A 26,655-nucleotide genomic window follows, 5' to 3' on the forward strand; every position below is an offset into this window, starting at 1 on the left:
CTTGTAATTCAATGTTTTGTGTGTACCATACTCTTGGAAACTAAAAAGATGTGTTTGATGCATACAGCCTAGTATCACGTTAGTTTAGAACCAATAAAAGTAAAAAGATATGTTACTTCATTGGCTATATACAATAAAACTCAATTACTTGTCTTGAATATTGACCCATCATGGAAGGGTTGGAAACAAACTAGCTAATAGTAAACAATATTTGTATGTCACTGTCAATAAATATTTTAATTTCTGTCAAATGGGAACAGAGAGCATTAATAATGCTGAAAGCACTTAACTGAAGAATTGTTCTATTAGGGACAATGTTGATTTTCTATCAAGTAGGACTTGTTGAGGATGTCTAGAACCATTCATGCCCAGCTTTGGATCACTTCCCACAATGAGATCACCAGTGAGAGTTGAGAAGTTGAGCAATATGGTGGAGGAGGCACAGACAAATTGTTTTTTGATGTAGATACCTCCAGTTAATAAGATGTAGAATAAACAATGAAATATTTATGAGCTTTGCAGGCAATCATTAGTATAAAAACATGCTGATAAATTGTATTTATGTCATTGGGAAAGATATTGTGTAACAGAATTAAAAGTAATGACTGTCACAGTAATGAAAGGTAACATACAGGAGGAAATGGGAAGACAACTGTGAAACACTGTAGATCAGAATATTGACTCCTATATAAATATTGTTACATAGTAATGGTAATAAAGTCCAAATCAGGAAGCAGGCTTGTCCATGAAGTACAAAGCATAGTACTAAAAGCACTTTCATGACCAAGACCAACATACAGCCAAAACTGAACTGTATGGAGAGAGCTGCTATTTATACAGACATTGAATAAAACAGAACATGTAAACATTACAAGCTTAAGAAATTCTGAGGACCTTTCAGGAACAATAAACACTAAATAACAAATAATCTCTGGTGGTCTGGTTTGAACCGATGATGCACAATGCACCAGCCAATGACGCATTCCACTTTGCCATACAGCTCGTGGTAGGATATTCCTACTGTCTTTTACTAAGACAGTTGAGGTAAAATTAAGACAAGATGGGGAGAAAGTGTGACTAACACCTTAGATTAAAAGATCTGGCGGCACGAAGAGGGAATCAGACTGACTGTAATTAAGAACAAAAATTACATTACCAACAATATTGTAAAATCCTCTTGCCAGTTACTAAAAAAAAGGGCAAGATAAAACAAATTAAGTAGAAATTGTGCTCTAAGAATAAAGCAAAACAATCTGAAACAGTATTGTGTAGTGAACAGCTGAAATGAGTGAGATTGTTGACACTGAGTTTGCCAGATAAGTCGGGGTAGAAACAGGAAAGATGGGAATTTTACTCCCATGAGTGTCTTAAGAAAGAAAAAAAAATCCAAATTCTCAAGAATGTTGTAAAGCATCTTGAGAAGCATTGAACTATGTTGCCCTTTTGACCAGATATGAAAATCTGGAGTGCAGCTACTGAGTAAAGACATGACATAGTCTGCTTGTGTCTGTATATGTGCGGATGGATATCTGTGTGTGTGCGAATGTATACCTGTCCTTTTTTCCCCCTAAGGTAAGTCTTTCTGCTCCCAGGATTGGAATGACTCCTTACCCTCTCCCTTAAAACCCACATCCTTTCGTCTTTCCCTCTCCTTCCCTCTTTCCTGATGAGGCAACAGTTTGTTGCGAAAGCTTGAATTTTGTGTGTTTGTTTGTGTTTGTTTGTGTGTCTTTCGACCTGCCAGCGCTTTCGTTCGGTAAGTCACATCATCTTTGTTTTTTGATATATATATATATGTATATCATTTATTTTTAAGCGATGCATATGGGGCCTGAAGATGGCATAATGGAATGCCGAAACTGGTAGTAAAAGTAAAATAAAATAACTTCACAACTGCACAGCTGTTGGTGAATTTCATTGTTAAATACTTGACCAGCCAATGTCCCATGTCCACAATGGACCAACGGAGATTGTCGAGATAAGTGTTTTATTTGACAATTATAAGTGTACAGCAAGTATTAAGCTAGTAATAATAAATAAAAGCAGTTACTTAGTATGCTGGGGAAATGCTCCCACTTTTTGTCCCTTCCATTCAGACCAGCTACTTTCCTACTACTTTTGTGAAGTTAATTTATACTCTGTACAAATAAAATACAACCGTTTTGTCAAAGGTAATTATTACACACCTTAGAAATAGTTTGAGGTAATTAAGTGCAGTTTAGCTTGTTCTTCCTCCCTGAGGTTTCTCCTTCATGATGGGACCAGTGGAACATGGTAATGAATGAATGACATATAATCAGTAGTAATCATTTTGGCAGAATGTGCAGTAACATACTGGAAAGAGTACATAGGAGATCTCTCTCATCATTTATACTCCATTCATTTCCCATTTCAAAAAATTGCAGTCTGTGAATACAAGTCCCAGTTTCAGTGAATTATTGGCTGCTAGTTTCTCTGACAATTTTACCTAATTTGGTGCTGCTGATGCTTTTATCACAAATTATATATCATGTGATACCAGGACTCTTTTCAATCTTTGATTCTTTTGGTGTAGCAAAGTGTTACGTGTGCTTGAAGAAAGATTTTTAAATCTTAGAGATATTTGTCACATCTTTTTGCCGTTACTCTCTTATTTCAATTGGACATTCAGTGAATGCAGATATTTCAATTTGATACATAGACTCCAATTTTTTGGCTTATCATTTCAGTTAGTTACACATACTGCTTATAACATCACTCTGCACATCCAATGAAATCATTATTATTATGATTCTGTGCAATTTGTAATATATGCTTTATGAAACAAAAGGTTATCATGCTTCTTACTTTTTTATTTTTCAGTAGAAGCCCAAAACATTACAGAAAGTATGGTGACAGAAGAAGGCAATGATGCAAAGCTATCGCATATACCAGACCCACAGGCTGATGCTGCAGTAACAGTGACTGGTTATGAAACCATTGCAGCTAGAGAACCAGTTAGTGTTAGACCTTCAAGTATTATATTGCAGCCTGCATCCTCTCTTCCGCATAATATTTCAGCACCCATTTTTACACACATGGGACAACAGGTAAAATATCTCTTACAATGTTGAGATTTGTGACACTTCTGAAAGAGATAACTTACATAATTTAACATGGTCATTGGGCTCACTTGATTTTCATGATAAGTAACCATATGTACAATGTTTAACTCAGAACACTGGGCTAACAAAAAAGGAAATGTTTATACTATGATGAACAACAGCATATTATAGCGCTTCAAAGTTTAGAATCATCTGACACAAATGTTACATAGATTCACATCTGCATTTGTACTTTTTGAGCAACCATACATTGAGGAAGAGTATAAATAACATGCAAGGATCATTTTCTTCCTATCCTGATCCAGTGTAGATAATGCATGGAGAGTGTTTCTATTCCTTGCATATATACCCAATTGTTTCTAAATTTAACCAAAGTGTGTGATGTATTCTGTGACAATCATTTACTGGCTAAATAAAAACCATGACAAATATCTTCATAAATCTGGCAGACAATATATGTATTGACAGTTTAATAAAAACAAGTTGCTGATAAAATTTTGCTTCTGTGATTGGCAACTAAATGCATTCTAATTTGGGTTGGAGAAACTGTTAGTGTCTTTTCTCCATACTCTTCACTTTCTTCTCATATCTGAAAGTAACCAACCATATTTTTACAGTTTATTTACTTAAGCATTCATTAATTTACTGTACATGAAAGGCAGCTGTTCTTGGCAATAAAGCAAACAATTCTGTTGTGACACATTCTCTTTGTCTCTTGATTCATGCAAGCATCAGGAAAAAGCTGTTACATTTGTTTGAATCAAAATTACCACTTATTTAATAAATATTTTAGTGGCTGTATAAGTACTTGCTTTCGTCTATTACTACTGTTACTTAAAATTAACATAGAACGTAGCGGCAGTTCAGCTGTTTCTGGTACTCCATACATTAATTAGAAGTACAAGAAACAGTTAAGCAAGAATTACTTTTCGTAGTGGTTAATAATACTGGCAATAGTCATAAAGCAAGTTATGTAGACAGTGTCCCAATTTAGAGTTGAGACATTGTCGGGAATAGAGATTTACTGAAATTTATTGAGATTGAGATACATAGTACCAAACATTTTAAATAGTTTTTTTTTTATTTATTTCAGACTCTTGTACATGGACTAAATTTTAGTCAAATATAAATGTAATTGTGTGGTTTCAGAATATATGATGTAATAGTGTAATATTTAATAATTACTGACTGATTTGGATTTCACTTAAATCACTGTTCCAGAAACTACTGTACATGTGAAGTTCAATAATAAGAGTCTGTTGGGAATGTTGTCATAAGAAATAACAGGGAGATGGGACTCAGGCTTTACATAGAGTAAGTGGCAGGTTACTGTCTTTGGCCATTGGCATAATGAAACAAACATGGTGCTGTGGGTTGTATAAATTTATTGGTATTATATAAATTCTTGATATCATAAAATGGGTAATGATCACGCTTAGAATAACTGGAATGTTGGGGGAGCCACATCATTTTAATATCTGCTGTGAACTATTCAATTTGGAAGCTCTGTCAGGAGCTATGGTACTGCCAGCACGCAAGACAACTGTTACATTAAGCCCTTGTGCATTTGAAACCTGTTGTAGATGTTTAAGAGCTAGCAGAAATGCTCAGTTCTGGACACTTAAAAAAATAAATAGTTCTAAAGCAAAAACAACGTGCATAAAAAGTCAAAATATATCTACTCTGCTGAAGGTACAAGATGTTGACTAATTTCCTTATCTTGGCAGCCTTATCTTTAACAATGGGGACGTAGATGCAGACACTGACAGCAGAATTGGGGAAGCTTGTGCAGTCTCCCAAAGAATATGATCCAAATGGCAGTGAGATTCCATAAGTATGTCCACAAAGCTTCTACTGATGACCATATTTGCGTATGAGAGCTGGAAATGTCCAAAAAAAAAAAAAAAAAAAAAAAATACCCGCACACATGCTCAGTGTTTTTCGCCAGTGATGACTGAAATGAGTTTTGGACATCAGCTGCGTCATGAAATGCCGAGTAGTAATATTCTACACAGCCTGCATAAAATTGTTGCTGAAAGAAGTTTGAAGCTTGTGGTGCATACTCAAATCATGAAACATAGGAGAATCAAAAAATCAGCACTATTGTGGATACCAACAAATGGATACAGAAGTGGAGGAAGGCTTTGTGTAAACTTTTGTGAAGGATCTTCAATCCATGGACTTGAATTAACAGGAAGCTGAATCTGAAAAACCGGCAGCTGATAAAGTTCACTGGAGGAAACTTAGTCTAAGTAATACTGTAAATATAATTTAGATATCACATTCTTTAAGGTTTTCCTCGGTGGTGGGATACGCAGACCATAATGGTTAGGTTGGGTTGGATTGATGGATGGATGGATGGATCAGTGAATCAATCAGTCAATCAATCCACACCATTATATCCCTTCCCCATCCTGTGTCCACAGTGTTCTACCTATCTTCTCTCAGTTTGTCTTTGTCCCTCCATTTTGTTCTTTGTAGTCATTAAATTACAAAAATGTCTCCTAAAGATCGTTATTTACAAAGACCTGTTTGCTGACTTGTCTTGCAGATGATATCTACAGCAATTGGCCCTCCTGTGAGCTGTCAGGTTGGCCATTCAAGTGAAGCAAGCTTTATCCATCAACAGCAAGCTCCTCCTCCAGTTAACAATTTTCCTACTGCCCCTTCTTCTGTTAGCCTCTCCACTCCTTTATACATATCACCACCTCAAACCGTTTCACCTGTCCCTTTATATCCAACCTCCAGACCACAACAAGCTGATGCACATATAGGTGCTGTCACGACCATTCCTTCACACTACTTCGGCCAGGACACTCATCAAAGATCTGTAAGTTACTACAAAGTGAAACAGTTGATTTGTTTCATTCTACTTTTACTTTCTAATTTAGCCTAATACTTGGTGTGTATTTTATGAAATGAGAAATGATTTTTGTGGCTGAAACTTTACAGGTGATATTTGCAGTAGTGCTCTTCATAGTAATGAGTTGTGTGGTTATTGCCACAACTTAGGTAATTACCCATTCACAGTCATTTTTCTTAAGTTTTCTTTCATATATATATATATATATATATATATATATATATATATATATATATATATATATATATATATATATATAGAGGGAAACATTCCACGTGGGAAAAATTTATCAAAAAACAAAGATGATGTGACTTACCGAACGAAAGCGCTGGCAGGTCGATAGACACACAAACATACACACAAAATTCAACCTTTCGCAACAAACTGTTGCCTCATCAGGAAAGAGGGAAGGAGAGGGAAAGACGAAAGGATGTGGGTTTTAAGGGAGAGGGTAAGGAGTCATTCCAATCCCGGGAGCGGAAAGACTTACCTTAGGGGGGAAAAAAGGACAGGTATACACTCGCACACACACACTCATATCCATCCACACATATACAGACACAAGCAGACATATTTAAAGACAAAGAGTTTGGGCAGAGATGTCAGTCGAGGCTGAAGTGCAGAGGCAAAGATGTTGTTGAATGACAGGTGAGGTATGAGTGGCGGCAACTTGAAATTAGCGGAGATTGAGGTCTGGTGGGTAACGGGAAGAGAGGATATATTGAAGAGCAAGTTCCCATCTCCGGAGTTCGGATAGGTTGGTGTTGGTGGGAAGTATCCAGATAACCCGGACGGTGTAACACTGTGCCAAGATGTGCTGGCCGTGCACCAAGGCATGTTTAGCCACAGGGTGATCCTCATTACCAACAAATGCTGTCTGGACAGTTTGTTGCTGGTCATTCCCACATTGGAGGATGCCTACAGGCCAACCGCAAATTAGAACAGCATGCCACCCTCCACTTCAAAAAACTATCCAATCTCCTGGTTTTTCACCTCCGGAAAGGCAACTCACTCACCCTTCACAACCTTTCCAGCAAACCTCAACCTCCTCTCATTGCACACAAATCCACTCTCTCCCATCTACTCAATCTCCCACTTCCAGCTCCACTCCCTCCAAAACCTCAAAATTCCAATCAACACAATCTGGAACCACAACACCCTAATTCAGTAGTTAACCTTTTCTCCAAACCTCTCTCCCAATCTGAAACCTCTGTCCTATCCAAAGGGCTCACCTTCAGCCCCACTCCCAGATTCAACCAAACAGCCCTCGTCAAAGATTTACTGTCCTACTCTCGTACTCTCTGCTGGAAATATCACTTTGCCACGAAGAAAAATGATCCTAATCCTGCTCCCAATGATCCAACTGTCCAGGACACTATCCAAATTGAACCCTGCCTGGAACAGTTCTGTCCTCCGTCGCAGCGGGACCCACCTCCTCTTCCTCAAAATCACCCTCTCCAAACCGTCCAGGAATTTCTGACTTCCAGCCTTGCATCTCAATCCTTCTTAAAAAACCTTAATCCTACTCCCAACATCACCACTGCTGAAGCCCAGGCTATCCGTGATCTGAAGGCTGACCGATCCATCGTCATTCTTCCGGCGGACAAGGGTTCGACGACCGTGGTACTTGATCGTCGGGAGTATGTGGCTGAGGGACTGCGTCAGCTTTCAGACAACACCACATACAAAGTTTGCCAAGGTAATCCCATTCCCAATGTCCAGGCGGAGCTTCAAGGAATCCTCAGAACCTTAGGCCCCCTGCAAAACCTTTCACCTGACTCCATCAACCTCCTGACCTCACCGACACCCCGCACCCCTACCTTCTACCTTCTTCCTAAATTTCACAAACCCAATCATTCCGGCCGCCCCATTGGAGCTGGTTACCAAGCCCCCACAGAACGTATCTCTGCCTATGTAGATAAACACCTTCAACCCATTACATGCAGTCTCCAATCCTTCATCAAAGACACCAACCACTTTCTCGAACGCCTGGAATTCTTACCCAATCTGTTACCCCCGGAAACCATCCTTGTAACCATCGATGCCACTTCCTTATACACAAATATTCTGCACGTCCAGGGCCTCGCTGCAATGCAGCATTTCCTTTCACGCCGATCACCTGCCACCCTACCTAAAACCTCTTTCCTCATTACCTTAGCCAGCTTCATCCTGACCCGCAACTTCTTCACTTTTGAAGGCCAGACATACCAACAATTAAAGGGAACAACCATGGGTACCAGGATGGCCCCCTCGTACGCCAACCTATTCATGGGTCGCCTAGAGGAAGCGTTCTTGGTTACCCAGACCTGCCAACCCAAAGTTTGGTACAGATTTATTGATGACATCTTCATGATCTTGACTCACAGTGAAGAAGAACTCCAGAATTTCCTCTCCAACCTCAACTCCTTTGGTTCCATCAGATTCACCTGGTCCTACTCCAAATCCCACGCCACTTTTCTTGACGTTGACCTCCATCTGTCCAATGGCCAGCTTCACACGTCCGTCCACATCAAACCCACCAACAAGCAACAGTACCTCCATTATGACAGCTGCCACCCATTCCACATCAAACGGTCCCTTCCCTACAGCCTAGGTCTTCGTGGCAAACGAATCTGCTCCAGTCCGGAATCCCTGAACCATTACACCAACAACGTGACAACAGCTTTCGCATCCCGTAACTACCCTCCCGACCTGGTACAGAAGCAAATAACCAGAGCCACTTCCTCATCCCCTCAAACCCAGAACCTCCCACAGAAGAACCACAGAAGTACCCCACTTGTGACAGGATACTTTCCGGGACTGGACCAGACTCTGAATGTGGCTCTCCAGCAGGGATACGACTTCCTCAAATCCTGCCCTGGAATGAGATCCATCCTTCATGAAATCCTCCCCACTCCACCAAGAGTGTCTTTCCGCCGTCCACCTAACCTTCGTAACCTGTTAGTTCATCCCTATGAAATCCCCAAACCACCTTCCCTACCCTCTGGCTCCTATCCTTGTAACCGCCCCCGGTGTAAAACCTGTCCCATGCACACTCCCACCACCACCTACTCCAGTCCTGTAACCCGGAAAGTGTACACGATCAAAGGCAGAGCCACGTGTGAAAGCACCCACGTGATTTACCAACTGACCTGCCTACACTGTGATGCATTCTGTGTGGGAATGACCAGCAACAAACTGTCCATTCGCATGAATGAACACAGGCAGACAGTGTTTATTGGTAATGAGGATCACCCTGTGGCTAAACATGCCTTGGTGCACGGCCAGCACATCTTGGCACAGTGTTACACCGTCCGGGTTATCTGGATACTTCCCGCTAACACCAACCTATCCGAACTCCGGAGATGGGAACTTGCTCTTCAATATATCCTCTCTTCCCGTTACCCACCAGACCTCAATCTCCGCTAATTTCAAGTTGCCGCCACTCATACTTCACCTGTCATTCAACAACAAGATGATGTGACTTACCAAACAAAAACTCTGGCACATCGATAGACTCACAAACATACACACAAAATTCAAGCTTTCGCACAACGATTGCTTCGTCAGGAAAGAGGGAAGGAGAGGGAAAGACGAAAGGATGTGGATTTTAAGGGAGATGGTAAAGAGTCATTCCAATCCCGGGAGCGGAAAGACTTACCTTAGGGGGGAAAAAGGACAGGTATACACTCTCGCGCGCGCGCACTCACTCACACACATATCCATCCGAATATACACATACACAAGCAGACATTTGTAAAGGCAAAGATTTTTGGCAGATATGTCAGTCGAGGCGGAAGTACAGAGGCAAAGATATTGTTGAAAGACAGGTGAGGTATGAGCGGCGGCAAATTGAAGTTAGAAATTAGCGGAGATTGAGGCCTGGCGGATAATGAGAAGAGAGGATATGCTGAAGGGCAAGTTCCCATCTCCGGAGTTCTGACAAGTTGGTGTTAGTGGGAAGTATCCAGATAACCCGGACGGTGTAACACTGTGCCAAGATGTGCTGGCCGTGCACCAAGGCATGTTTAGCCACGGGGTGATCCTCATTACCAACAAACACTGTCTGCCTGTGACCATTCATGCGAATGGACAGTTTGTTGCTGGTCATTCCCACATAGAAAGCTTCACACTGTAGGCAGGTCAGTTGGTAAATCGTGTGGGTGCTTTCACACGTGGCTCTGCCTTTGATTGTGCACACCTTTCGGGTTACAGGACTGGAGTAGGTGGTGGTGGGAGGGTGCAGGGACAGGTTTTACACCGGGGGTGGTTACAAGGGTAGGAGCCAGAGGGTAGGGAAGGTGGTTTGGGGATTTCATAGGGATGAACTAACAGGTTACGAAGGTTAGGTGGACGGCGGAAAGACACTCTTGGTGGAGTGGGGAGGATTTCATGAAGGATGGATCTCATTTCAGGGCAGGATTTGAGGAAGTCGTATCCCTGCTGGGGAGCCACATTCAGAGTCTGATCAAGTCTCGGAAAGTATCCTGTCACAACTGGGGCACTTTTGGGGTTCTTCTGTGGGAGGTCCTGGGTTTGAGGAGATGAGGAAGTGGCTCTGGTTATTTGCTTCTGTACCAGGTTGGGAGGGTAGTTGCGGGATGCGAATGCTGTTTTCAGATTGTTGGTGTAATGGTTCAGGGATTCTGGACTGGAGCAGATTCGTTTGCCACGAAGACCTAGGCTGTAGGGAAGGGACCGTTTGATGTGGAATGGGTGGCAGCTGTCATAATGGAGGTACTGTTGCTTGTTGGTGGGTTTGATGTGGACAGACGTGTGAAGCTGGCCATTGGACAGGTGGAGGTCAACGTCAAGGAAAGTGGCATGGGATTTGCAGTAGGACCAGGTCAATCTGATGGAACCAAAGGAGTTGAGGTTGGAGAGGAAATTCTGGAGTTATTCTTCACTGTGAGTCCAGATCATGAAAATGTCATCAATAAATCTGTACCAAACATTGGGTTGGCAGGCCTGGGTAACCAAGAAGGCTTGCTCTAAGCGACCCATGAATAGGTTGGCGTATGAGGGGGTCATCCTGGTACCCATGGCTGTTCCCTTTAATTGTTGGTATGTCTGGCCTTCAAACCAGGGAAACCAGGAAATTGGATAGTTTGTGGTTGGCCTGTAGGAGGATGCTCTGAACAGCCGGTGTGGATGTGGGAGAGGAAAGATTGAGGACTTTTATTAAGGATAGGAGTTGACGGGTGTGTTCATTGGCTGAGTTGAAGTGTAGGTGAAGGATTAGGTGGGTGAGGGCAATGGATTGTTCAGTTTGGAACTGGTATAGGGACTGATGGAAAGAAGGGTTGCAGCCAGAGATGGGAACTTTAAGTGTGAGGCCTTTGGGGGTAATGCCAAATGTCAGACAAGCCTGAGAAAATAAAATATGGGAGCATAACCTGGCTAGGGCGAAGGCATGTTTGCAGAGGGAATGTAAATAAAACTTAATGGGGTCGTTGTGGAGGTGTTGTGAGGGTGACATGGTATTAGAAGGTGGAAAGTGTAACATGAGGCTGAAATGAAAATGAAAATAAAAATATATGGGGAGAGATAAAGGTGAACTAGAAAACAACTGGAGATCTGGTGCGAAAAAAGGCGAAAAAGTGTTGGTTAGAGCTGGGCTATGTTGATCCTGTGGTGAACTTGTGTATGTAGACAACGATGTGCATAAAGGTTAGGTGGTTGTGTTGCCGCCAAAACATGTTAAAGGGTGGAGAAATTTGGGAAAATTTCGAAAAAACTACGTGTAAATGTATTCAAAGGAATGCTTTTGTGGTGGCGGATTATGAAAATGAGGCTAACAATTGTCTGACGAAGAAATAATGACTTTAAAACCTGTGGGAAGCGGCTAAAAATGATCGGTGATGTGAGAAAAACGGAAATGGAAATAAAGCAAAAGTTATTAGAACCGGCTGAAATGGTTGTTTAATAGGTGAAAGGAAGTGTTTTTGAACTAGAAACGGTGGATTTTATAGCAGCGGTAATGTTGAAAGCTAAAAAAAAATTTTTTTGGTTATGGTTTGGAAGTGGGTTACGTATTATTACGCATTATGTATTATTGAGTATATATCGGCGGGATAAAATTGTATAGTAGATTACGGTAAAAAGGAGAAGGTGAATGCAAAGTGAAACTACTGGCAAAAACAGAAGGAGAAAATAAGACGACAAAAAAGATTTCGAAATGCAACAGTGACAATAACAAACGTAATTGTTGTGTTCAAATTAATAATATGAATATAATAGAGGGAAACATTCCACATGGGAAAAATATATCTAAAAACAAAGATGATGAGACTTACCAAACAAAAGCGCTGGCAGGTCGATAGACACACAAACAAACACAAAACATACACACAAAATTCGAGCTTTCGCAACCAATGGTTGCTTCGTCAGGAAAGAGGGAAGGAGAGGGAAAGACGAAAGGATGTGGGTTTTAAGGGAGAGGGTAAGGAGTCATTCCAATCCCGGGAGCGGAAAGACTTACCGTAGGGGGAAAAAAGGACAGGTATACACTCGCACACACACCCATATCCAACCCCACATACACAGACACAAGCAGACATTTCTAAAGGCAGACAGTTTCAGTAGAGATGTCAGTCGAGGCAGAGGTTACGAAGGTTAGGTGGATGGCGGAAAGACACTCTTGGTGGAGTGGGGAGGATTTCATGAAGGATGGATCTAATTTCAGGGCCATCCACCTAACCTTCGTAACCTCTTAGTTGATCCCTATGAAATCCCCAAACCACCTTCCCTACCCTCTGGCTCCTACCCTTGTAACCGCCCCCGGTGTAAAACCTGTCCCATGCACCCTCCCACCACCACCTACTCCAGTCCTGTAACCCTGAAAGGTGTACACAATCAAAGGCAGAGCCACATGTGAAAGCACCCACACGATTTACCAACTGACCTGCCTACACTGTGAAGCTTTCTATGTGGGAATGACCAGCAACAAACTGTCCATTCGCATGAATGGTCACAGGCAGACAGTGTTTGTTGGTAATGAGGATCACCCCGTGGCTAAACATGCCTTGGTGCACGGCCAGCACATCTTGGCACAGTGTTACACTGTCCGGGTTATCTGAATACTTCCCACTAACACCAACCTGTCAGAACTCCGGAGATGGGAACTTGCCCTTCAGCATATCCTCTCTTCTCGTTATCCGCCAGGCCTCAATCTCCGCTAATTTCTAATTTCAATTTGCCGCCGCTCATACCTCACCTGTCTTTCAACATCATCTTTGCCTCTTTACTTCTACCTCGACTGACATCTCTGCCCAAACTCTTTGCCTTTACAAATGTCTGCTTGTGTCTGTGTACGTGCAGATGGATATGTGTGTGTGTGCGAGTGTATACCTGTCTTTTTTTTTCCCCCTAAGGTAAGTCTTTCCGCTCCCGGGATTGGAATGACTCCTTACACTCTCCCTTAAAACCCACATCCTTTCATCTTTCCCTCTCCTTCCCTCTTTCCTGACGAAGCAACCATTGGTTGCGAAAGCTCGAATTTTGTGTGTATGTTTTGTGTTTGTTTGTGTGTCTATCGACCCGCCAGCGCTTTTATTTGGTAAGTCTCATCATCTTTGTTTTTAGATATATTTTTCCCACGTGGAATGTTTCCCTCTATTATATCTAAAAACAAAGGTGATGAGACTTACCAAACGAAAGCGCTGGCAGGTCGATAGACACACAAGCATACACACAAAATTCAAGCTTTCGCAACCAACGGTTGCTTCATCAGGCAAGAGGGAAAGACGAAAGGATGTGGGTTTTAAGGGAGAGGGTAAGGAGTCATTCCAATCCTGGATGCGGAAAGACTTACCTTAGGGGGAAAAAAGGATAGGTATACACAGTCTGTGTATGTGCGGTTGGATATGGGTGTGTGTGCGAGTGTATACCTGTCCTTTTTTCCCCCTAAGGTAAGTCTTCCCGCACCCGGGATTGGAATGACTCCTTACCCTCTCCCTTAAAACCCACATCCTTTCGTCTTTCCCTCTCCTTCCCTCTTTCCTGATGAAGCAACCGTTGTTTGCGAAAGCTTGAATTTTGTGTGTTTGTTTGTGTGTCTATCGACCTGCCAGCGCTTTAGTTTGGTAAGTCACATCATCTTTGTTATATATTTTTCCCACGTGGAATGTTTCCCTCTATCATATATATATTGAGACTTACCAAACAAAAGCACTGGCAGGTCAATAGACACACAAACAAACCCAAACATATACACAAAATTCAAGCTTTCGCAACAAACAGTTGCTTCATCAGGAAAGAGGGAAGGAGAGGGAAAGACGAAAGTGTTGTAAAAGTACACAGCAGAATGATCAAGAGAAACTTAAATGATTTCTTCACCATTATCTATCTATACAACTGCTGGAAAAAAACAACTGTGTGAGCCACTTACTATAATTTCGTTTAATACCAAGATTATTTCTACAAGATCTTGTCATGGCTAAAGTATAAGAAGTTGTAGGTCATCGAAGAGGAAAGGTGTCTCAGTGTCCAATCAAATATTTTTCCTTGTGCGAGTGATTTGTTTCTGTGTTTAAGACACCAAACTAACATATAGGAGGAGCTTATTTCAAATGCAAACCTTGCCTATGGTGATTGTTGTTCTGCACCAGATAAATTTTGGGTTTGATTTGTTGACAAGGACAAGGGGAGTTCCTTCTCACCATCTTTGTTAACTCAGTTTTTACTCAATCATTCATGACTTTGCTGACTTTTGAGGAGATGTTGAATGCAGAGAGTTTGAGGGTCTTGTTGGGTTTCGTCGAATGACTGAATATGGGGGGTTACTCTTTCTTACTACATACTCACTGGAAGACATATTACAAATTGCGTCCTTAATACACAGGACATATATGATTAAATTGAAAAGCATTGAGTCTTAACTGCAGCACTGTCTATTTGAATTCACCTTTTTTTGTTTTAATATTTTTTATTAAGAAAAATAATTATTTTACACCGCACCACAATTCAATGTGCGGTGTGTTATTAAGTATTCTAAGAATTCTCAAAGCGTACTAGTTTATTCATTTATGACATGTTCTAATATGAGTGTCTGCAGTGCACTGGCCTTGTTACAAAAGCATTGTTCCCCTAATTAATCTCCATGGTGCACCATAGTGTGTTTATTGCACTCACCCTTACATAAATGTAGTTTAAAACATTACATTGCCCCTTAGTTTCGGTGTAAATCAAACCCTATCATAGCTTTTGATGGCAGGGCTCAAATTTTTATGCCATTATGCTACACAATCTTTCTCATATTGACAAGGAGAGTTCCCCAGGGATGGGATTGACTTTCTGAAATCATCTATACAGAAAAGTAGGTTAGGGTCTCAGATATCACACCCTGTAGCCATTCACTTTGGTAGGCCATTGTTCACGAGTAATTGATGAAAAAACTAATTCCTAATTTCATGTGACATTCTCGACTGTAATACTAGACAGAATGGCATTGTGGTGTGGTGGTTAACATATGTTCCTAATGTACAGAAGGCTGTGGGTATGAATCACACAAAGTGTTTTAAAGTTTTATTTTCAAATCTTTATTGAAATGACATCGATCGTTAATTTACTAAATTAATTGGCTTAAATGTATTTTGTAATTTGTAATTCTTTGTCAGATAATTTTATTCATAATATTATTTCTTCTGATCTTTGCTTTTGTCTTGGAAAAAGGAGGCTTGGCATGTTTATGCATGTGATTTAAATTATATTAATTAATCCATCATTATAGTTAAGTGTTTGAAAATTCTGGTATACTGATTAAAAAACAAAAGCCAAAATAATATATTTTATTGGCTGTATGATGGTGTAAAATGTGTTTTTTGTTAAAATATGTTTCTTTTTTTATGGTAATCATCACACAGACATTGACAGTGTAAATTCTTGTTGCACTGTGGACAAAATATCATGCAAGCAACCTGAGGATAAAAATAATGAATGCAATAACATGGAAAAAAAGTATAAAATGATAAAATGGAGGAAGTTATGTCAGAGTTAACAAACACAAAAAAATCAAGTCACATGCTCAGATTCCAAATGAAGAGGAATGATTGGAAGACAAACTAATAATAAATGAAATAGTTAATGATGATTAAAATGATATGACAAAGCATTAGAAATCTAAAAAATTACATTTGAACGAATTAACTGAATAAAAATAATGATCAAAACCATTTCAATAAGGATATGGAAAAAAAAAAAAATTTTAAGCATCTGATGAGTTTTGAACCCACATCCTACTATGCGACTGACACTACCTTAACCACAACGCCATAACATTGTTCTGCATATTGTTGTTGAGTTTAAGCCTCTAGGCTATTGTGCGAAATTCTGATTCCCCCTCCCAACTAGTCGCAAATGAAGACCCACGAGGGTGAATGGCCACAGTCAGCCCCGCCTGTGGGGACCGCTCCTGTTGGAAAACAGTTCTTAACTTAATCTTGGCAGCAAAATAGGAAAGGAACATTTGGTTATTCTTGTCCTTCTTACTTATGGTTGATAATGACAAGTCCTTAAATTTTAAGCTGACACCAACATTTGTTTTGTTTACTTCAGGTAAAGGTCCTCCCCCTGGAAAAAAAAACCAACTGCTAACTGGCCTCTGAAAAGATCCCTTGCACAAATGTTAGTGTTCACTTCAGAATTGTTGCTGGATATCAGTGGGTGGTATTTGCCATCTGGACTCCTCAGTTGTGGCTGTAGTCAGCCACGACATTTCATACGTGTGTTATACGCGTGGACTCATCTTGAAATAAACGATTTGACATTCATTAATACTCACGAATGGTGATATCTCTTCACTTTTCTTGAATAGGATTTTCTTTTTGCATAGGAACAAACGTTTATGTTCCTAACTTGGATGTGTCAAACAAATTAAACTTTTTTCATTTATGTATAACTTCACAATAAGGGAAAGTTTTTCCCAACAATGCTCCATAACTAGCCATTATCATCACAAGAGTCCTTCCATTTCCTGTGTACTTACAATTAGAAGATACCCTCTGATCACTGAACTAAGTGAAACTGTGAGGCATGTTGAAAATTATTTTTAAAATAGACAATTAGTTATTGCCACCAATGTCGACTAATGTTTTTTGGCTGCATGCCACACCAGGTCAGCTGACTACAGTGAACTCACCTGTGTGTTCCTCACATTACTCACAAAAATTGTTTCATAGTGCTTTACTTTATAACGAATCCATTACACCAGATACTTGACACTATGTGTGTCCACACAGAGTAATGGCAGCCACTTACTATTTGCAGTTGCACCTAATTCTTCTGCTGATGGTTTTATGTTGTATATTAGTTAATGATGGCTTTGTATGAAACACCCAGCTAGTCATCCTCAGTCAAATTGTGAATCAATGCATCTGTCTTCAAAGTCCCTTTAAAAACACGGTCCATATTGTTCTTAATTTTTTAAACTAAATGACTTGACAAAGCAACACACGTCATAACAAAATTGTACACGGTGTCAATTATTAGGAACTTGATTGTAAGTAAATAAATAAATAAATCTTAAACCTAAACACACATACATACATTTATTAAGTATCCAAATTTGTGAATTGAGAAGGAAGTTGTGGCGCCCCACATCAGGATGCCTTATGCACATAATCTGCTTGCATGTCAGTGTAGAAAACCTCATCATGTAATACACAAAAAGATAAATACAACAATGAAAACAATCAAATATTGACAAAATTATTTAATTGGGTAGATAAAAAATTTACTCACCAAGCGACGGCAGGACGCACAAATAAAAGATGGTTGTAACTGGCAAATTTTTGGGACCAGTGGTTCCTTCTTCAGGCAGAAGTGTTGAAGGGGAAGGAAGAGGGGTGAAGGAAAAGGACTGGAGAGGTCTAGGAAAAGGGGTAAATTCTGGAAAAGTCACCCAGAACTGCATATCAGGGGAGACTTACTGTGTGGGATGAGGAGGAAAGATTTATTGTTAGGGACAGCATCGGACAAGATTTGGAAACCTGAGAGATGGAAGACAAGGTAATATGCAAGACAGAAAACATCATGCACGAGGTAATAAGAGTGTAAGAGTGAAAACCTAAGTGCATTGTGCGTAACAGAGGTGGGAGGGAGGCAGTGAAAAATAGACAGGTAAGACAATGAAAGATGTAGAAAACAAAAATGGAGTGAAGCAAAGAGTGGTTACAGTGAAGAAATTAACGTAAATTAAGGCCAGGTGGGTGGCGAGAACAGTGGACATGTTGTAGCTCTAGTTCCCACCTGCGAAGTTCCAAGAAACTGGTGTCTGGAGGAAGAATCTAGATGGCGCATGTGGTGAATCAGGCGCCAAGGTGATGATTAGCATGTTGTAGAGCACGCTCCACAACAGGATATTGCGAGTTGCCGGTATACACCCTCTGCCTATGCCCATTCATCCTACTTGATAATTTGGTGGTAGTCATGTCGATGTAGAAGGCCGAACAGTATTTACACAACAGCTGGTATATGACGTGTCGTTTTGCAGGTGGCTCTTCCTTTGATAGTACGTGTTTCGCCAGTTACAGGCCTGTTATAGGTAGTGTTAGGAGGGTGCATAGGGCAAGTCTTGCAGCAGTTACAGTCACAGGGTTAGGGTCTATAGGGTACGGAAATGACAGCAGAAGGAGCATAGGGTCTGACAAGAATATTGTGGAGATAGGGAGGGTGACGGAAAGCTATTCTAGGTGTGGTGGACAAAATTTCAGACAGAATGGATCTCATTTCAGGGCATGATTGTGGGAAGTCATGGCCCTGTTCAAGTAGCTGATTAACACATTCCAGACTGGGATAATATTGAGTCACCAATGGTATGCTCTGAAGTTGTTTTATGGAGGGATCAGCAGTACCAGGATTAGGTGTGATGGGCTGGGAAACCTGCTTTTTAACTAGGCTGGTAGGATACAATGTGTTAATCAGCTACTTCAACAGGGCCATGACTTCCTAAAATCATGCCCTGAAATGAGATCCATTCTGTCTGAAATTTTGCCCACCGCACCTAGAATAGCTTTCTATCAACCTTCCAATCTCCGCAATATTCTTGTCAGACGCTATGCTCCTTCTGCACCCACCTCCCAACCCTATGGCTCCTAGCCCTGTGACTGCCCCTGCTGCAATTCTTGCCCTATGCCACCTCCCACCACCTCCTATAATAGCCCTGTAACTGGCAAAACATATGCTATCAAAGGGAGAGCCATCCGCAAAATGACACTTCATATACCAGCTATTATGTAAACACTGTTCGCCCTTCTACATTGGCATGACTACCACCAATTTACCCCCCTGCGGGTCCAGTAGTTAGAATAGGCCCGAAGTATTCCTGCATGTCGTAAGAGACGACTAAAAGGAGTCTCACAGTTTTTGGCACTAAGAGTTCAGGTCCCATTCTATGGTTTGACTTGCCACTTTCAAAATTCTACAGAAGTGCGGGCCATATGAGGAAGGATGTCTTACGTGGTGTGAGAGTGCCCTTAGATTAGATGTCCTGAATTCCTTATCATGGCTTCGCATCTCCACCTGCGATACAACCATTTGGGCGAGGACACTTTCCAGGGTATGTCATCTTCCGTTGTCTCCCATCCTTTCACCCCATGACAATGCTGGATCTCTCTGCACGCAATATCTAGCACAGTAGCCAGTCTGTTGTGGTGGGGCTGTCACGTAGCCCCCCTGACAACACAGGGATTGCACTGCTGATGCCTGAGCTGAAAACTCCCCATGTATGCCAAGGAGTAGATGCCTGTCTTACAGGGGCATCAGGACTCTGGGCAATGGCAATCATGCCAGCCTTTGCTGTGGAAGGTGGCACCTGTGGGGAGAGCCCCTGATCGGAGTGGGTGGCATCAGGGCGGATGACCCTCAATGAAGCGAACTAAGTCATCTCTTGCTGGTGACCATATGGTACCAGCAGTCTCTAAGAAGGGCAATATAGAATACAATGCTGACAGGTATGACTCTAAATCATTTCCCTCCCTCGCTACACCATGGCAGGAATGTAGAGCTACAGAATGGAGACAGCAATATTCGCCTCGGTTTTTAGTCTGTAGCAGGACCGATGGGGACTCTTTTCTTCCTACGAAGCCTCAGTTTTTTGTTGAACACCTTGAGGATAAGTTTGGAGAAGTGACAGCGCTGTCCAATATGCAAAACTGCACAGTCTTGATTCAGACAGCATTCCCAGCCCAATCCCGAGTGTTACTCGCCTGTGGCAAGCTGGGTGATATTCCTGTTTCTGTCACTCCCCATAAAATCCCCAATATGGTGCAGGGGATTATTTTCCGATGTGATGTCCTCTTGCAGTCTGATGACAAGCTCCGTGCCAATTTAGAATGGCGGGGGTGTTCATTTCATCCAGCGCATTTACAGGGGACCCAAAGACAACAGGGTTGCTACCAATGCCTTCGTCTTGGCCTTTGAGGGTGATTCATTATCTGATAAGGTCAAGGTGACGGTTTACCACTGTGATGTTAAACCATACGTCCCTCCCCCGATGCGTTACTTGCTTGAAGTCCGAGCACGTCTTCCCGCTGCACTTCCAGCGCTACATGTCGAGACTGCAGACGTCCACTGCACATGGATACTGCATGTGCACCACCTCCCACTTGCATCAGCTGTTGAGAGCTTCACTGCCCCTGCTCGCCAGACTGCCCAGTACTCCAAAAGGAGTGGAAAAAAATCACAGAGTACAAGACCCTGGACCAGTTGACTTACACAGAGGCTAAATGTAAATTTGAAAGATAACACACCATTTGGTTGACATCGACTTATGCTGCAGCTACATCACCATTGCCGTTCCAAGTGCCAGTGGTTCCTCACTCTGTGCCAGAACAATGGGCCCTCGAGGCCACCAGAATACATCCGCCCCCTTGATGGTAGGGGGAAAATCTTCCTCCGTCGCTCCCAAATCACCTACTTTGGGAGCAAGGCCCTCCCCAAATGCAGGGGACATTGGTCCCCTCCCCCCTGCCAGAGAAGCAACAGCTTCCTCTGGCTCCTCTCGTGTAGAAGGGGTCCCTTGGGGCCCTCTCTCCCAATGTCTCCACTAATGCCATGGCACACACTCACCAGTGGCTGAAGGAGCCAAAAGCTGCTGGACAAAGAGTTTCACGGTCTTCCTCCATGCCTGAAGCTGCTTCGGAGAAATCTTCCCAGCAAGCCTCTAAAGGAAGTGAGAGAGCAAGCAAACTAAGTAGTAGTCTGCTAAGAAACAGGTCCCTGTGGTGGCCCCAACAGCACAACCACTCCCTACCAATTCTGCATCTGAGGATGAGGTGGAGATCGTAGTGTCCCCTGTGAACCTGGATCTCACTGATGCCTCATCCACCATAGAAATGGCTACAAATACTCAGTCAGAGGCAGCAGATGACGCTGTGGCATAACCTGCCTCCTTGTACACTTCGTGCCTTCCCAGCCTCACAATAACATCATCCTCCAATGGGATTGTGGCAGTTTTTTCCACCACCTGGCTGAGCTACAGCAACTGTTAAGCTTCACACCTGGTTTCTGCATTGCCCTCCAAGAAACCTGGTTCCCAGCAATGTGGACCCCTGCCCTCCATGGCTATAAGGGATACTACAGGAACCGTAGCAACTATAGTAGTGCATCAGGTGGAGTTTGTGTTCATGTCCTGAACTCAGTATGCAGTGAACCTGTGCCCCTTCAAACCCGTATTGAAGCTATGGCTGTCAGGATAAGGATGACACAGGAAATAACTGGCTGCAATGTGTATCTTCCTTGCGATGGTGCAGTACCCCTCAACGCCTTGGCTGCACTGATTGATCAACTCCCCAAACCTTTCCTACTTTTGGGAGATTTTAACGCCCTTAACCCCTTGTGGGGTGGCATCTTGCTTACTGTCCAGGCAGCAATGTTGAAAATTTACTGTCACAACTAGACCTCTGCCTCTTAAGAGATGGAATCCAAAATTTTCGGGACTTGTGCTGCCATCTGGAAAGTAGGAGTAGATGATCTTTGCACCACTAGGTGGTGAGAGGTACATATCTAATGAGTCAGTGTGCGGAGTGGCATTCAGCTGGGAGGACGTGTTGCATGACCACAGGGATTTCTGTAATACTCTGTTTGGTGTGTAGCGATTTTATGATGGATCCGCTAACAGAACAGCACATTTGTATCAAATTCTGTCTTCTTGTCACGGGTTATTACTGGCGACGAGAGCTGGATTTACGGTTGTGATCCAGAGACAAAGCAACAATCATCCCAGTCGAAGAGCCCAGGCTCTCAAAGGCCCAAAAAAGTTAGTCAGGTGAAGAGCATGATCATCGTTTTCTTGGATACCAAGGGAATTGTGCACAAAGAATTTGTCCCACCCAACCAAACAGTGAATTCCGCATACCACTGTGATGTTTTGCAACGGTTCCGTGAAAACATGCGGGGCCGACGGCCTGAACTTTGGCGTTGAGGAAATGGGCTGCTGCATCACAACAACGCTTCCTGTCAGACATTCTTGCTCACCAGGACGTTTTTGGCAAAAAACAACATGACGGTTGTACCTTACCCACCGTACTTGCCAGACTTGGCATCTTGCAACTTCGTGCTATTCCCAAAACTGAAACTCAAGTTGAAGGACCAATGTTTTGACACACTAGAGAGGATTCAAGAAATGTCACTGGCAGTGATAAACACCCTCAAAGAAAAGGACTTCCAGGAAACGCTTGACCAGTGGCAGAAGCACTGGGACTGGTATGTACATGCGGATGGGAACTACTTTGAGGGTGATGGTAACCATTAGTCCAAAGGTAAGGTTTCCAACAGATCGCAGCACCAGTTCCAAAAATTTTGGATAGCACCTTGCAAATACTGGGGGTGCCACACATTTCAGTGTGGCACATGGCACATATTTGGCCATTGATCTCTCATTTTGCAGTGCTGGCCTTCTCCCATCTATCCAATGGAGAGCACATGATGACCTGTGTGGTAGGGACCACTTCCCCATCTTCATGTCATTGCCCTGGCTTCAGGCCCATGAACGCCTACCCAGATGGGCTCTAAACAAGGCAGACTGGGAAGCTTTCACCTCTGCTGTCACCGTCGAATCTCCCCCATGTGGTAACATTGATGTGGTGGTTGAGCAGGTAACTACAATGATCGTTTCTGCGGCAGCAAACGTGATCCCTCGTTCCTTAGGGTGCCCCGGCAAAAGACAGTCCCTTGGTGGTCACTGGAAGTCGCTGAGGCAATTAAGAAGCGTCAGTGAGCTTCACAGCAGCATAAGCGGCACCCTGGAGCACTTCATAGCCTTTAAACGGCCCCATGCCCACATTTACCAGCTTATCGAAAGGCAGAAACAGGAGCGTTGGGAGAGGTACATGCTGACCATTGGGTGCCTTATGTCACCATCCCGAGTCTGGGCAAAGATCAAACGAGTTTTTGGGTACCAGACCCCAACAGGTGTTCCCGGTGTTAACATAGAGTGAGTGTTATCTACCAACACAAATGCGATTGCCGAGCTCACACCACCAGGCGGTCCTGGCTTCGGTCGTGCAGCTTGGGACTTCTGCCAGTAGACATCATGTGTGGAGTCAAATGTAGGGGTTCAGGGGACGTCCAGCACAACGCTCATGTCTCCAACTGAGGTTGACAACTCATCTGAGGTCCAGTGATGGGAGGTCATTCAAAGGTGTGTCAGGCAGCAGAAGACTTCCTGGGAGGTCAATTAAAGAGCCTCCCTGGTTAATCTGATGACCAGGTTTCAGGCATCATCTGTATGTGACAAAGATTCTGAGCCAGATGCTATCGCTTCTCCTTTTTCAGGGGAAACCTCCCAGGCTGCAAGACCCTGGAGGTCACACAGGGTGGGATTACTGGTAGTTTAGAGTTCCAATGTGAAGCATGTAATGGGGTGCCTTAGGGATATACCTGCCAAGGAGAGGAAAAAGTCCAGTAAGCACTCTATGGTGCATATCGGTGAATCAAACCAGATGTGGAACGGGTGCTTGTGGATGCCGTGAAGATCACAGGATGCAGTGGTGGTTCATGTCAGTACTAATGACTTGTCTCACTCTGGATTGTAAGAGGTTCTCTCTGGTCTCAGGGTGTTACATGAAGTGGTAAAGACTGCCAATCTTGCTTGGGAGGTGAAGACAGACCTCAACAAGTGTAGCATCCTTGACAGGACTGACTGCGAACCCTTGTTATAGAGCAAAGTGGAGGGTCTGAATCAGTAGCTAGAAAATTATGCGACCAGCTAGGCTGCAAGATTCCTTGACTTGCACCATAAACTGGTGGCATTTCGGGTTCCATTTAACAGGTAAGCAATCCACTACACGGGAGGTGACTGCATGGGTAGTGGGGGCTGTATGAAGGGGATTAGATGGTTTCTGGAAACTGCAGAAAGGATATCATCTAAAAGGGTGCAGGGCAAAAACAGGATAAAGGATAGACCTAGCAGTAGTCAGTATTATAGTTGTAAATTGTTGTAAGTATGTTGGGAAACAACCAGAACTCAAAGTACTAATAGAAAGCACTGAAACTGTAATAGTTATAAATGCTAAAGCCAGAACTAAGTTCAGCTGACATTTTTACAAAGGACCTAATGGTGTTCAGGAAGGATATATTAAATGTGGAATGTTTATTGCTGTTGGCTTGTAGTGAAACTGATGTAGATAGTTCCTTTGAGGCCATACTTGTCAAACAGAGTAAATTGCCGATCCCTGCACATAGAATATGCAGTTTCTAAAACGTTTAATGAAAACTTTAGCCTCAGTTCAAATAGGTACCACATTCATGCAATTATAGTTCGTGGTTACTTCAACCCATCATTGATATGTTGGTAAAAAAAATATGTAAAAAGCTGTTGGTAAACATAAAGTATCATCCAAAATTGTATTAAGTGCTTTCTTCAAAAATGATTGTGAGCAGTTAGTTCAAGAGCCCACTAAAAGTTTAAATGGTCGTGAAATAATACTTGACCTCTTAGTAACACTTAATCCAAAGCAAATAAGAAGTGCCATGATGGATCAGGGATTAGTGACCACAAGGTCAATGTAACAAGACTGTATTCAGTCACTTCAAATACTCCACAGAAAATCAAAAAATTATTTATTTAAAAAAGGAGATAAAAATTTGCTCATGTCCAAACTGACTATGTAAGTGTTGACCAGATGTGGCTTATACAGAAACAAAGGGCAGTAGTTGAGAGATATATACTAAATAAATAAGAGAAAAGAGAAGGTACCTGATCCCCATGGTATACAAACAGGTGAGAACACTGTTGCAGAAGCAACAAAAAAAGCATGTCAGTTTAGAAGAATGCAAGATCTGCAAGATAGGTGATGTTTTACTGAAGCTTGAATCTTACCACAGACTTCAATGTGAGATGCTTTTAACAGTTTCCACAATGAAGCTCTGTCTTGAAATCTGGCAGAAAATCCAGAGAGATTATGATCATATGTAAAGTATATCAGTGGCAAGACACAATCAATACCCTTGCTGTACAATAGCAATGGTAATATCACTGATGACACTACCACTACAGCAGAGTAATTAAACGAAGTTTTCTGAAATAACAGGACACACCACACTAAGGGAAAGAAGTAGAACAATATGCTGAGTTACAGTCCCATAGCAAAATGTCGACTTGCAACAGGATTTGTGGAACATATACTGTGTTCAGACATTGTGAATTACTTCAAAGAAAATGACTTATTGACAAATAGTTACCACAGCTTCAGAAAATGTTGTTCTTGTGAAACACCACTAGCTCTTTACTCACATGAAGTGGTAAGTGCTATTGGTAGGGGTTCTCAAATGGATTCCATACTTTTATACTTCCAAAATACCTTTGACACTGTCCCTCACAAGCAAATTCTAATCAAATTTGTGCCTACAGAGTATCATCATAGTCAGAAAATGGGATTCAATATTTCCTGTCAAAAAGGTCATGGTTTTTAGTCATAGACCATGTAGTGATACAGAAATATATGAAGTTGTCGTCAATTTCTAAAAATATAATGAATTGGGATCACTTGTATCAGGACAGTATGCTTTAATGCATAAATACTGCATAGAAAAGCATATTTGTTGTGTTTTTCTAGCTCAGACAAGATAGGACTTTACAATTACGACAATTTAAAGAATTATTATAAATAGCTTAAGGAAGATAAGAGTTCAATTTCTTGTTGACAACATGGTCATTAGAGACAGAGCACAAGCTAATGGGAAAGGACATCAGTCTTGACTTTTCAAAGGAACCATCCCATTATTTGCCTCGAAAGATTTAAGGAAATCATGGAAAAGCACTAACATTAATTGAATACATGTTAAATGATTTTGAAGTATCATTTGTGCACATATATGTTTTTTATGCTTTTGTAATTATGTGTACAAGATATCATAAGTGTATTTCTGAGACATCTGACTTAGGAATGCTTGCAGAGAGTGTGCAGCAATATTTCTGTGTGAAATGATTTATGTGAGGTATCTGACTTATCTTTTTGTATACACACATAAAGGACTGTTGTAACTGGCAAGCTTTCTGAGCCAGTGGCTCCTCCTTCAGGCAGAAGGGTTGAAGGGGATGGAAGAGGGGTGAAGGAAAAGGGCTGGAGAGGTCTAGGGAAAGGGGTAGATTTTGGGAAAGTCACTCAGACATGTGGGTCAGGGGAGACTTACCGTATGGGATGAGAAGGAAAGACTGACTGTTGGGGACTGCATCAGATGAGATTTGAAAACCTGAGAGCTTGAAGGTGGAGGACAGGGTAATATGCAAGA

At 42.1% G+C, this 26,655-nt stretch overlaps 1 protein-coding gene across 2 annotated transcripts in view; it reads left to right on the forward strand.

The window, feature by feature from the left end:
• The window catches only part of LOC124777821 (Golgi-specific brefeldin A-resistance guanine nucleotide exchange factor 1), a 311,144-nt gene that overhangs the window by 251,819 nt on the left and 32,670 nt on the right, over positions 1 to 26,655 (forward strand). Inside the window, exons 31-32 of one of the 2 annotated variants that reach the window (XM_047253343.1) lie at positions 2,845 to 3,068; positions 5,635 to 5,913. In XM_047253343.1, the coding sequence (XP_047109299.1) occupies positions 2,845 to 3,068; positions 5,635 to 5,913 (503 nt within the window). Of the gene's footprint in view, positions 1 to 2,841; positions 3,069 to 5,634; positions 5,914 to 26,655 lie in introns of both variants that reach the window. The other variant, XM_047253342.1, reaches the window with a different exon arrangement.

The sequence above is a fragment of the Schistocerca piceifrons genome, chromosome 2, assembly GCF_021461385.2.
Source record: "Schistocerca piceifrons isolate TAMUIC-IGC-003096 chromosome 2, iqSchPice1.1, whole genome shotgun sequence".
Taxonomy (NCBI): Eukaryota; Metazoa; Arthropoda; class Insecta; order Orthoptera; family Acrididae; genus Schistocerca; species Schistocerca piceifrons.